The sequence below is a fragment of the Podarcis pityusensis genome (assembly GCF_964106645.2).
Source record: "Podarcis pityusensis genome assembly, chromosome: 2".
Classification (NCBI taxonomy): Eukaryota; Metazoa; Chordata; class Lepidosauria; order Squamata; family Lacertidae; genus Podarcis; species Podarcis pityusensis.
In genome coordinates, this window is record NC_138029.1 from 123,147,648 (window position 1) to 123,162,086 (window position 14,439).

Sequence of the window (14,439 nt, forward strand, 5' to 3'; positions counted from 1 at the left end):
GCTCAACTGAAGAGGAGTGCCATTTTGGTACCACGATAGGGGGTGCCTGACGCCATGGATGCCATGCAGCATGGATGGCCCTGGCACTGAAATTTGTGGCTGCTCAGCCCCTTCATGGGGAATTTTGTGTTGGGATACTGCCAGGGAGATGGGGGCATCAGGCAGGCCCCCAGCTGGCTCCGGACGATCACCGGTCTCCCGTGGAACAGCAGTCAATTAGCAACACGAGCCTCAGATACATTCCGAGACCTGTGCACATTCTGTCAGCAGAGTGTATAAATCATCCACAATGGAAGATGCAGACAGAGAGAGCATATTTACAGCTTTATTCAGCATAGTTCAGGAACAAAGGAAAACATGACTGCATCCCTTCGTCTCCAGGAAAAACAGCCGAAATACAAAAGCAACATACAACAGAATCTCCCAGGAGACAGTGCTGGGAGTAAACAGGCATGTGATACACAAAAGTCATGCCTGTACCCTTTTAAGGTGGAATGGAACTATATCCTAACATCTTTTGGGTGCATCTATGTGACTGAATATTGCAATGGCAAAACTGTCCCTCAGTTTATCATCTGCTAGAAAATAAGACAAGTCAAGGTGACCCCAGAGGAGCATTAGTAGCAATGGTTTGGTTGATCAGGTATTTTCTGTGACTTGTCTCTGAGAAAGCAGTACATTATGCACAGGGGACCTGTGGCCACTGCAGAGTCAGAATGTGCCAGAGTGTGTCAGTTTATCCTTGCAGATAAAAAGCCAAGGCAGGGTTAATTCAGAGTACTTGCTTGCACGTGCAGCTCAAGGTCACAAGCTCAAGGAGCTTGTGAGGTGTGATTCAGAGGCAAATAAATCAATGCAAAGGAGAGCATGACTAGCCTTGTGTTGGTAACATTTGCTTAGCTGCAACCTAACCTTCCTGTGTTGGATCTCTGCTGGGAGAGTTTTGCTGGGACAGTTTTGCTGGAAAATCTTGGTTGCACCATTCAATAAACTATCTGTCCGGATTGAGAGGCAGACAAAGGTAGAATCACTTTCAGCTACAATACTGAATGTGAATTTCAACTTTCCTTGGGCTCCAGGGACGCTAAAAGAACTGTGTTGTACATAGTTGTTCTACTATGTCCCAGCGCAGTATAGTATTACTGACCTTTGTTAACTGTCTGACATACAGTGATATTCCAAAGCAATGTTCCCCCCCCCCGGGACCCCCATGTTTCATGGGCCCATAGATGGCAGGAAGGACATGAAACCTGCTTCTTAGGATCAGGTGCAGTAGGACAGAACCATAGAAATTTTACATGACACCACCCAAAATATTTGGGTTCATTAGGCCCTTGAATCAATTTGTTGTTGTTGTTTAGTTGTTTAGTAATGTCCGACTCTTCCTGACCCCATGGACCAGAGCATGCCAGGCACTCCTGTCTTCCACTGCCTCCCGCAGTTTGGTCAAACTCATGCTGGTAGCTTCCAGAACACTGTCCAACCATCTCGTCCTCTGTCATCCACTTCTCCTTGTGCCCTCCATCTTTCCCAACATCAGGGTCTTTTCCAGGGAGTCTTCTCTTCTCATGAGGTGGCCAAAGTCTTGGAGCCTCAGCTTCACGATCTGTCCTTCCAGTGAGCACTCAGGGCTGATTTCCTTCAGAATGGGTAGGTTTGATCTTCTTGCAGTCCATGGGACTCTCAAGAGTCTCCTCCAGCACCATAATTCAAAAGCCTCCATTCTTCGGCGATAAGCCTTCTTTATGGTCCAGCTCTCACTTCCATAATAAGGGGGTTCAAAACCAACATTGAAGTTCAGAGGGAAATCAAAGGGACCAAAAGAGGGAAATCTAGGGCCTAAAGTAGTGAGTCCTATAGGGCTGGGCAAGACCCCTGTGCAGGTCCCCTAAATTTGGTACGAAGCTTCCTCCCCAACTCCCTGCTTTTCCACTGTTGCGGGCAGCATGCTTCTGAATTCCCTTTGTTGGAAACTGTAGGAAGGGACAGCACTGTTGTGCTCAGAACCTGTCTGTGGACATCCCAGATGTGTCTGCTTGGCCAACGTGGGAACAGGATGCTGGACTAGATGAATCTCTGGCCAGTCCCAGAAGACTCTTCTTTGGCAAAGAGGAGCTTCAAGCAGCATTGCCAAACTTTGCTGCTCACATTGACAGCAGAACCTCTGGGCACTCATGGCACCAACCAGAACTTGGGTGAGCTTTAGGACTGGTTTCTTGACCAAGGTATACATGGTAGAGAGCTGCTTTTCTGTGTGAGTGTGAATAAGAGAGTGAAGTTATGCAAGCCTTCGTAGGTCTTCTCAGAAGACATACTGAGTAAGATTTACCCTCATTACTTCCTTGAGCACCCCTTGAAAAGAAATGTCCAGTGAAGGGTTGTTGGGGTGACACAGATTGACCATAACAGTCATGCAGGTCAAAAGGGGAGGGGAATCTGATGGGCCTAATCTGGCCTATAGAGCAGAGTTTCCTCCCCACTGTCTGAAAACCAAATATTGACCCTGACTCTTGTGAATGTGCTTTCCCACAAAGTTTAGATATGTTCAGCTGCCACTTCCCTTCGCCATCTCAGAGTCTAGAGTGACATCTGAGGGCTGTTGCAAAACATGTTTTTCTCCAGCCCTGCACCTGAGCATGGAGCCATGTAAAGATTGCAGGATGTTGCAGAACCAATGCTTATCTGCCTTATGATTATCAAAATCGTACTGACCCTCCTCATTTCTACACACCAAAACTCCTGGGATTTGTCCAAAGATCATATCTGATGCCATTAAAATAAAAACCAAAAACAAGAGCTACGTGAGGTGACATTATGCATTCAAGGCGGAAAGGACATGGACATAAATGTTATCAACAGCTTGGACAGAGATTTAGGGCAGCTGAGTCGGAATATGTGGTGATGAGTTTGTCTTCTATCCCTTCAGATGTGAAGTCTTGCTTGGACTCCATCAGCTTTACAAGAAGGGTTTGGCTTCATTTAATGAAGTGAGGGGAGCATTCACAAGGGAGAGGGCTGTTCCAGGCAGTCCCAGAATGACAGTGATTCTTCTTCTTGTTCTTCTTCTTCTGCTGCTGCTGTTGCCTTATGCAGACTGTGAGATGCAGAAGGCAAAATGCTCATTAACTTTGGAGAGGAGTCAAATAGACCCATTCAACTATTACAGGCCGGGAGACCACCTCATTAGTGGGATCATCTCTCCCACAAAAGCCATATTTCATGAACAAACCTTCAACAGGACTCCCTCTTCCAGCTTTAAACAGTAAGATATTTTATGGGGATGGAGTTATTTCTTCTCCCCACAATCATACCTTCGAGATACATTTGATTTTAGACTGTAGGTCCATAAACATACTAAAAATCAAAGAAGAGTCAGATGACTGCCAACCAAGATTTGTCCTAGAAAACAAATCAACCCCAAATGTCCCCCCAAAAATAAATACAATACGTTTATTCCTTTTTAGCAGTGCAGTTCCTTCACAAAGGCTATCCTCTCTCCCTCTTCCAATGAGATATAATTAGGTGAGCTTTTGAGCTGCTGGCTTTGGTTCTGAATCAGTGTAAGCACAAGTAAAGTTCTGGAAATAAAATCCAGGTTTTTATATCACCGGTTAAAGCTTGCCTTAAAAATCCCTCAGATAAATCTGCTACAACTGCAGGATGACGACACAATCTGTATATTTTTGCAGGAAAGGAAACACAAAGTGCTGGGAGGTGCTCTCCTTCTTGCTTGCCATTCAAGAGTTCAACCGGAATGCCAGGCTCTCCTTCAACATCACCCTGGGCTACAGCATCCATGAGAACTTTTTTGATGGAAGGGTGACCTATGACGCTTTGCTAGACCTGCTGTCTACCGGGAAGGCAAATATTCCAAACTACAAATGTGGAAGACGGAATGATTTACTGACTGTTCTGGAAATGGCTGACTCTCAAAACTCCATCTTGCTTTCAGGCACATTGGGCATCTATAAAATCCCACAGGTAGGAATGGAGAGGGATATGGCATTTTCTGGCTGAGCCTCATTGCAGAGAACTAAAAGGGGGGTAAAAGAGATGGGCAAAGTGAGACAGAAGAGTGATTTGGGAGGGATTTCTCTTGGTGGACAGACACATATCTAGATTCTCTTGGACGAGCATCTCTTCTCAAAGGAGTTCTTTCCGAATTTGTAGCAGAATCACAATGCTGACTTTATTAAAATGAACAAGATGATATCCCATTGGCGATAGTTGTTCTGCAGACTCCTTTGGAGACATACCTCTTCACTTGCTTTGAGGTTCCTGCTACATTCATTTCCTCTCTACCTATCCATTTCCTCTATGTTTTTAGCTGTTTGTATCTATTAAAAATGAAGCTACAAGACAATCAATCTCATTAATTTGAATTATTATAGGTATCTTGGGCACCATTAAAGGCTTAGTTATATTCTTTAAAAATTCTATTAAATTCAACTTCTACTTCAAATCAAAACCATAGGTACAGTGGTACCTCTGGTTAAATACTTAATTCATTCTTAATTCATGCACTTGGGCAAAAAAAATGAGAGGCACAAATACAAGATGGGTGACACCTGGCTTGAGAGCAGTACATGTGAAAAGAATCTAGGAGTCTTGGTTGACCACAAACTTGACATGAGCCAACAGTGTGATGCGGCAGCTAAAAAAGCCAATGCAATTCTGGGCTGCATCAATAGGAGTATAGCATCTAGATCAAGGGAAGTAATAGTGCCACTGTATTCTGCTCTGGTCAGACCTCACCTGGAGTACTGTGTCCAGTTCTGGGCACCACAGTTCAAGAAGGACACTGACAAACTGGAACGTGTCCAGAGGAGGGCAACCAAAATGGTCAAAGGCCTGGAAACGATGCCTTATGAGGAACGGCTAAGGGAGCTGGGCATGTTTAGCCTGGAGAAGAGGAGGTTAAGGGGTGATATGATAGCCATGTTCAAATATATAAAAGGATGTCACATAGAGGAGGGAGAAAGGTTGTTTTCTGCTGCTCCAGAGAAGCGGACACGGAGCAATGGATCCAAACTACAAGAAAGAAGATTCCACCTAAACATTAGGAAGACCTTCCTGACAGTAAGAGCTGTTCGACAGTGGAATTTGCTGCCAAGGAGTGTGGTGGAGTCTCCTTCTTTGGAGGTCTTTAAGCAGAGGCTTGACAACCATATGTCAGGAGTGCTCTGATGGTGTTTCCTGCTTGGCAGGGGGTTGGACTCGATGGCCCTTGTGGTCTCTTCCAACTCTATGATTCTATGATTCTGGAGGTCCATTCTTAATCTGAAACTGTTCTTAGCCTGAAGCACCACTTTAGCTAATGGGGCCTCCTGCTGCCGCTGCGCGACTGGAGCACAATTTCTGTTCTCATCCTGAAGCAAAGTTCTTAACCCAAGGTACTATTTCTGGGTTAGCGGAGTCTGTAACCTAAAGCATGTGCAACCTGAAGCATATGTAACCTGAGGTACCACTGTATAGTTTTAATGATTTTTTCCTATGTTTTTAGCTGTTCTTATTTTATCTGGAAACCACCTTAAGTTCTCATCAGTGAAAAAGATGGATAATTAAAATAGTAGTAGTCATACTGAGAACACAACTGAGGAGTTCATGTAGAAGAAGCAATTTAGAGTAAGCTCTGCTTCAAGGCATTCTTTGGTTCAAACTAGGGAACACTCCATGAAAAGAATACATGGCTGGTACTTCACACCACAATTGATACCTTTTGCATAAAGGAGTGCTTCCCCTTCATGCTGGAGGGGCTGTCAAAACATTATAACCTAGTGGCATGCGTGGCAGGACTGCTCCAAAGTAAAAGAATTCTGGACAAAAGTATTTTCTGAGATCTCCTTCATAACTAGACACCCCACCGCTTCTCTGGGTCTTCTGAACTTGTTTGCAGATTCAGATGGATACCTAGAAACATTGTGGTACAGGTGTCTGTGTATCTAAATACTAAGGAAAGTAGACTGGTTTCCTCTGAGTGAAACACTGAATTTTTATTCATTTAAAACTTTTATAACCCACTTCATTTTTTTAAAAAAACATTCACTTCATATTTTAAAAATATCTATGTGTTGCCCAACATCAAAACGGTAACAATATCATTACATTAAAAATGCAAGATGAAAGTAGTATAAAAGCATATAAAACAGAAATTCAAGAAATCCATACAGATAAAAGCGGGCTTCTATGTTCTGGGTCTGGGAAGATTTATCTCTACATGGGAAGTGTTTGTTATCTGGGCTAAAAAATATGTGGGCTTTGAGCCAAAACAAGCCAACAATCTTTCTTTTCTTGCCAGGTCAGCTATGCTTTTGTGTCTCATGGTGTGAATGATAAGAGGCAGTTTCCGTTTTTCTACCGGATGGTCCCCAAAGAAGAAGCTCTGTATCCAGGGATTGTCAAGCTGCTCCAGCACTTCAGATGGACGTTTATTGGTCTCCTTGTGCCAGAAACTGACAACGGAGAGAGGTTCAAGAAGACCTTGATGCCTGTGCTCATTGAAAGGGGGATTTGTGTTGCCATCTTACAAAATATCCCACAGGAGAATAAGAATGGTGCACTGATCAATTATCTTTCCTTCTTCAAGTGGAGACAAGTCCATGTCTTTGTTTACTACGTGGACACGAATTATATCTTAATTGGAATACAAATGATACAATTTTTATTTGGCATGTTAATAAAACCTCTTGCAGGGAAAGTCTTGATCACAACAGCTATGGGGGAACTCACTTTGGACTTAATGCACAGTAGCATATCCTTCCAACATATCCATGGTTTTCTTTCCTTCCCTATTATGATAAAGGAATGGAGAAACTATGATATTCTCCCTCACCTTTTCCCTGTAATTAAAAAGATTGTGGAGACAGATTATAATTGTTTCTATTTAAGGCATGCATCATCTGTGAGAGGCTGGACCAGATGCAGAGAGAGAGAGAAACTGGAGATGCTGCCGCAAGATGTTCTGCAAAGAATCCTCTCTCTAGACAGCGGCAAGATTTACAATACTGTCCAAACTGTGGCACATGCCATAAATGGTGCGTATTCTCAGCAGAGGGCAATGAAGCTGGAAGCTCAAAGGCTACAGCCATGGCAGGTATTCCCTTTTCCAATATAGACACTTGTCACTTTTTTTCAAGATGACAAGGCGCCATTAATGAGCTCTCTTTTGGTACAGTCAGTCAACCAGCTCCAATCACACCTAACAGTTAGCTCAGCTAGCCCACATTTAATGTTGAAGGAAGGAAGAGAGTTGTGTCTTGCTGTGTAATAAAATTACTACGTAGGTTTATCAAAACGTCACTTTAGGTGAAACATGTTCCCTGATATGCATATACAGGACGGTAGCCTTAGTCTTTCTTACCTGTATGTTACCTTGAATTAATGTAGCCAACTTTTTAAGGACACACAACTCTCAGCTAGCCACTGTTCAAAGGAGAGCCAAGCAAGAAATGGGCAAAATGGAGTAGCCAAGGTAGGTTCCTGTCTTCTAAATGCTGCTGTTCTCTTTGCCATTCTAGCTCCACCCTTTCATGGGAAACTCCCAATTCTTCAATTCTTCCATGGACAGAGTGTACTTGGATGAGAATGGAGAGTTGGCAGCTGACCTGGACATTGTGAACTGGATGAAGTCTACCAATAAGTCCATTTCTAAATTGAAGCTTGGTTGTATCAGCAGACAGGGATCCTCAGATGTACAGTTCACCATTGACCAGAAAGCCATTGCATGGTTCAAATGGAACAATAAGGTGGGACAAATCATCTCTTTCATTTCACAGTATTTCCAGTTCCTCAAAGTCTAATATAATAAGTGTACGGGGTTGTGTGGGTGGGGCTTCCTTCAAATGCCTTCCAACGCCAACATTCAAGATCTAACAGTGAGGCTTGGGTCCGGGTATCTGTTTATTTGGGATGTGTGTAAAATAGGTAATGGAAAATTCTATTGAATGCAGACTTGCAAATAGCAGTTTCCACTGTGTTCAACTTGACCACCTCTATTTTGACATTAGAGGACAGGTATGCACTATAAAATTGGACCCAGGAGAATCAACAGAAGAAGGGAAGTGGACACAGGAATGAACAGGGGAGCAGTATAATTATTTATTATACTTTTAGCTTGCCCTTCCTTAGAATTCCCACATCTAGGATGCCACAGAAGACAAGGCCCTGTTGTGTGTTAGCATGCAGATTGTTCTGCTAGTCTGTTGGACTGCAAGCAAGGCTTCTCTTATACATCTCCTTTAAGTACTTGAGTCCTGAACATTTAAGGACATTTCATATAAGTCCCAGCACCATGGATTGACTTCCATACCAAACAGGCAGCCAATGCAGCTATTGGAGCAATGGGGCCATGTGACCCAATTTGGCTGCACTGCACTGAACAGACCTCAAGTGGCAATGTAGTTGTTATAGTTTTGCACACTTAACAGCTTATAGGTAAACCATGGTTGTAGAGTCTGCATTGAATCCCTCCCAACTCTGTGCCTTATTTCAATGGATAAATTAGCTCTAACACATTTCCCTTGGCTCTCTGTGTCTTTATGTCTAGCCCCTGCCGCCTTCCAGGTGTGTGGAAAGATGTCACCCTGGGTTCCTCAGGATGGTTCAGGAAGGAAAGCCACTTTGCTGCTATGACTGCATTCCCTGCCCAGAAGGGACCATCTCCACTCAAGAAGGTGGGTGGCTTCAGTAAAGGACCACCTTTCAGGAAGAGGGCATAGGTCTGAAGTTACTTATGTCTATTTCCATGGTCTCTTCTGAGTTGGATTAACACTGGATAGCCACCATCTATAGGAAGAGTTTTCTCGATTTCTAAAATGGCCTCATGGACTTGGGTTGCAGTCCACTTCTATACAGATTAGTATTTTATTTGTTTCCTAATATTGCAATCTGCTTGAAAAGCAGGATAGAAACACATAAATCAATAAATGCCTGTCCACCGAGGAGCAGGAATGAATGCATAAATTCACAAAAGCCTATGTTTCTCGCTGTAAATCACTGATGGAGTTATTGTGAGGTGTGCAGAAAAACCCCTCTCGATTGTGATACCATTTTGCATGCCCCGCCCCAAGATTTCCTTCGTAAAGTAAAAAAGGTCCTGTTAGATATAAAGCTGTTATTAGTCTTGTTTTTTGCAGATGCAGAGTGTGCTGGTCCCGGGGGTAAGGTACCGTGAGTGTAGCAGAGTCCACACGAAGAGGGGTGAGGTCCGATGCAGAGAGCCGGGCGGGGAACAGGAACGCTGGAACAGAAGGCCGAGCAGGGAACAGGAGTACCGGATAGTCAGGAACAGGAAGCCGAGCAGGGATCAGGAACACAGGAAGGTCCGAAGCCAACAACGACGTTGCTCCCGCAACCTGGGGCCGGGCTGACTGGGCTTTTATCCTCTTCTAAGGCCAGGGGCGGTCCCGGTCCCCAGGAGCCCCGCCTCCTCTGGCCTTAAGGCGAGCACTCCTCCTGGGGGCAACCAGTTCCCTCCGCCTCTCTGCCCTAAGCCTCTGCAGATCAGGAGAGGCCGAAGGGTTACTGGGCCCTGGAGGAGGCTCACCTGTGGCCACTGAGTCATCAAGCCCCTCTGGGGCCAGAAGGGCTTCACCTGGGGCCAGCTCCTGATGCACTGCCACAGGTGCAGGCTCTTCAGCATCTAGGCCTTGCCCCAGTTCAGCCGGCCCTGGAGGCGGGGACTCCTGTGCAGGCTGGGATTCCTCTGTTTCATCCTCCGAATCGGAATCCCAGGCCATCACACAGAGTTTTGTGTCAAATGTCCAAACGATCAACATCCAAACAAGGCCCGAGATCAATGTGTCCACAAGATCATCACCTTCTTGACTTATGAAGAAAACATGGGAATCGTCCTATCTTCCTTTGCCCTCTTCTTATCCTTAACCATAGGATTTGTGTTAGGGATCTTCATAAAATACCAGGAAACTCCCATAGTCAAAGCCAACAACCGGGACCTCTCCTATATCCTCCTTCTCTCACTCCTGCTTTCTTTTTTGTCCTCCTTTCTCTTCATTGGCCGGCCAAAGAAAGCCACCTGCCTTCTCCAGCAATCTGCCTTCAGCATCATCTTCTCAGTTGCCGTCTCTTCTGTGTTGGCCAAAACCATCACTGTGGTGCTGGCCTTTCTGGCCACAAAGCCAGGGAACAAGGTGAGGAGATGGCTGGGGAAGAGTCTGGCCAACTCTATTGTCCTTTCCTGTTCCAGTGTCCAAGTGATCATCTGCGCTATCTGGTTGGGAACCTCTCCCCCATTCCCAGACTCTGACATGAGTTCCCAACCTGGGCAGATCATCCTGCAATGTAATGAAGGGTCTGCTGCCATGTTTTATGGTTCCCTTGGCTACATGGGCTTCCTGTCTGCCATCTGCTTCACGTTGGCTTTCCTAGCCAGGAAGCTTCCTGGAGTCTTCAATGAGGCCAAGCTGATCACCTTCAGCATGTTGGTCTTCTGCAGTGTTTGGGTGTCCTTTGTTCCCACCTACCTGAGCACCAAGGGGAAATACATGGTAGCCGTACAGGTCTTCTCTATCTTGGCCTCCAGTGCTGGGCTTCTGGGCCGCATATTCATGCCAAAATGTTATATTATTGTATTGAGGCCTGATCTGAATACAAAAGATTACCTGACAAGAACATGTAAAGATGGTACCTGAGTCTTAAAGTATTCTGTTTTAACTCTTTATGTTAAGCATAGTAATAATAAAGCTTACATACTTGTCCAGAGTCTGACAAAAGATAAAATAAATTGGAAATATTCATCTACTTGAAAGCACAGAAATAATGACACCAGAAATCTGCCTGCTGGGACATATGGATATATAATTAGGAAAGGACTATGGAACTTCATTGTAATATATGATTGCGTCTGTGAGACTTTTATATGCACAAAGATAGGACACATCATTACCAACAATGGAAGAATGACTATTTAAACTAAAAGACTTATCTGAAATGGCAAACTGACATTAATGTTAACAGTTCTCACGTTGGACTTAATGCACAGTAGCATATCTTTCCAACAAATCCTTTTTTTTTATCCTTCCCGATTATGATAAAGGAATGGAGAAACTATGATATTCTTCCTCACCTTTTCCCTGTTATGAAAAAGATTGTGGAGACAGATTATAATTGTTTCTATTTAAGGCATGCATCATCAGTGAGAGGCTGGACCAGATGCAGAGAGAGAGAGAAACTGGAGATGCTGCCGCAAGATGTTCTGCAAAGAATCCTCTCTCTAGACAGCGGCAAGATTTACAACACTGCCCAAACTGTGGCACGTGCCTTAAATGCTGAGTATTCACAGCAGAGGGTGATGAAGCTGGAAGCTCAAAGGCTACAGCCATGTCAGGTATGCCCTTTTCCAACGTAGACATCTCTGCTGAACATGACAATTGATTGTACAATTCAAGAATCATTGTCCTAGAATTACAATTTGAGAACATGTGAGGAAGGTCCCCAAGTTAGTCTCTCTTTATTCCCCCTTAAACTTATCTCATGGGACCCAACCATTTCACAGGCATTACTGGCCTTTAGGAAGTAATGGCCTATCTGGAGTAAGACCTGCATCCTAGAGTTCCCCTAAGCAGTGAAGCTGATGTTGCACAGACTCTCCATAAGCCTTCCTTCCAGAACAGGGTTCAATTTGGGCATCTAGCTTAGTTTTTCGGGGGGGGGGGTTCTAGAACCTGTGTCTAGATGGCTCATGGGCTCATTAAGATAACATTTAATATTTATATACATTTGTAAAATTTCTGACATATTACTAATGTTGCTCCATTAATATGCATTCAATTTATCTTTTTCACTTTATATACTTCAGAGTTTCTTGTACAGTCGTACTTTGGAAGCCAAATGCTTTGCGAGTCGAACGTTTTGGCTCCTGAACACTGCAAACCCGGAAGTGAGTGTTCTGGTTTGCAAACGTTCTTTGGAAGCCAAATGTCCGATGAGGCTTCCATGGCTTCTGATTGCGTGCAAGAAGCTCCTGCAGCCAATCGGAAGCTGTGCCTTGGTTGTTGATTCCGTTCAACAACCAAGGTGCGACTGTAATTGTTTTTGTATATTTAGTCAGATAGTATGTGTTTTAACACAACAGACTTTATTGATATTTTGATCAATGTGATGTTGCTTTCATTGTCATTCTACTAATAATATTTTATATTGTTTTTTGTAAACTGTTTAATATTTTTGTTAATTAAAAAGTTTATAAATCTTGTTTGAATTATTTAAAAATAAAAAAATAGGTGTTTAGTTGGAACTTTTAAAAATCACTTTAAAGGCAGCAGAGTTTCAAGTATTTTCAGAGAGAACAGATAATAGCTATGTGCCAGGAATGCTTATTATTTTCATTTATTAAATTTGTATACCATCCTTCAGCCAAAAATTCAGGGACGTTCGCAGCATAAAGTAATCAAATCAAGGAATCATAAAACTACAGAGTTGGAAGGGACGTTGCGGGTCATCTAGTCCAACCACCGCTATTGTAGGAATCTCACTTAAAGCATCTATGATGGATAACCATCAAACCTCCGCTTAAAAACCTCCAGTGAAGGAAAGTCCACAACCTTCTGAGGGAGTGTGTTTCACGGTTGAACAGCTTCTCCACCACACACTTATATGAAGTCCACAGTGTGATGCATGAGGGGAGGGAAAGCACTTCTAGGTTCCATCAACAGAAGTATAGTGTCCAGAACATGGAAAGTAATAGTACCATTCTTTTCTGCTTTAGTCAGACCACACCTGAAATTCTGTGTCCAGTTCTGGGTACCACAATATAAGAAGTGTATTGACAAGCTCTAACGTGTTCAGAGGAGGGCAACTAAGATGATGAAGGGTCCAGAAACCAAGCCTTATGAGGAATGGTTGAGGAATTCTGATATATTTAGCCTGGAATAGAGGGGACTGAGAGGAGATATGATAGACATCATCAAATATCCAAAGGGCTGTCATGTGGAAGATGGAGCAAGCTTGTTTTTCCCTGTCCAAAGGGTAGGACCAAAACTAATAGCTTCAAGCCAGGTGTCCCTTGTTTTATATTTGTGCAGCTGGTTCTTCCTGCCTAAGTGCAGAATCTGATATTTGTCCCTATGGATATTCATTTTGTAAGTTTGGGCCAAGTTCTCCAATCTGTTAAGGCTATCTTGAATCTCGATTCTGTCTTCTGTGGCATTGGTACCCCTCCCACATAGATGTCATCTGCAAATTTGATGAGGATCCCCTCAATTCCTTCACCCAAATTATTTATAAAGACATTGAATAACAGTGGGGCCAGGACAGAACTCTGCAGCACTCCACTTGTAACTTTTTTTCAAGATGACAAGGAACCATTAGTGAGCTCTCTTTGGGTAGTCAATCAGCCAGCTACAGTTATACCTAACAGTTAGCTCAGCCAGCCCACATTTGATGCTGAAGGAAGGAAGATAGTTGTGTAATAAAATTACAGGTTTTCCCTCACTACTAACGTAGGTTTATCAAAACGTCACTTTAGGTGAAACATGTTCCCTGATATGCATATACAGGATGGCAGCCTTAGTCTTTCTTACCTGTATGTTCCCTTGAATTAATGTAGCCAACTTTTTAAGGACACACAACTCTCAGCCACTGTTCAAAGGAGAGCCAAGCAAGAAATGGGCGAAATGGAGTAGCCAAGGTGGGTTCCTGTCTTCTAAATGCTGCTGTTCTCTTTGCCATTCTAGCTCCACCCTTTCATGGGATACTCCCAGTTCTACAATTCTTCCATGGACAGAGTGTACTTGGATGAGAATGGAGAGTTGGCAGCTGACCTGGACATTGTGAACTGGATGAACTTGGAAATAATTGAAATGTAAGAGTGTACTCATCATAGAATCATAGAGTTGGAAGGGACCCGATGGTATAAATCAACCCCCTGCAATGGATCCATGACAGATGGCCATCTAACCTTTGCTTGAAAACCTCCTACACCTCTTGTAGGAATCTGTTCTACTGCTCTTACTGTCATAAAGCTTTTTCTGATGTTTAGCTGGAATCTCCTCTCCTGTAACTTGAAGCCATTGGTTCAAGTTCTACCTTCCAGAGCAGGAGAAAACCAGCTTGTTCCCTCTTCCATGTGACAGCCCTTGAGATATCTGAAGATATATAAGAGAGCCATTTATAAATAGAAAACTGTATTAGATTGGCATATAAAAACAATTGCTCAACAGTACCAAATAAAACATGGGCATTCCTAAGCCCCAAATTGCATCTGCCTAAAACCTCCACAAGCCTCTTTACTTTGAGCTCTTACAGTTAATATTTAAGATTCAGGTAGGTATCTGAAGAAGTGTGCAGGCACACGAAAGCATGCACACCAAGAAAAAAAATTAGTTGGTTTCTAAGGTGCTACTGGACATTTTTTAAATTTTATTTATTTATTTTGACTGTGTCAGACCAACATGGCTACCTACCTGAATCTAGAGCCTACTT

General features: G+C 43.4%; 1 protein-coding gene across 1 annotated transcript; it reads left to right on the forward strand.

The window, feature by feature from the left end:
• Positions 1-2,068: 2,068 nt before the first annotated feature.
• Positions 2,069-13,823, forward strand: LOC308465452 (vomeronasal type-2 receptor 26-like; the record flags this gene model as incomplete). The annotated part of the gene is made up of 8 exons (XM_080985409.1): positions 2,069-2,195; positions 3,743-3,981; positions 6,299-6,490; positions 7,518-7,745; positions 8,546-8,672; positions 9,733-10,632; positions 11,235-11,344; positions 13,692-13,823. The coding sequence occupies 8 exons, from the start codon at positions 2,069-2,071 to the stop codon at positions 13,821-13,823; spliced, it is 2,055 nt and encodes a 684-aa protein (XP_080841535.1).
• Between the last annotated feature and the right edge of the window lie 616 nt (positions 13,824-14,439).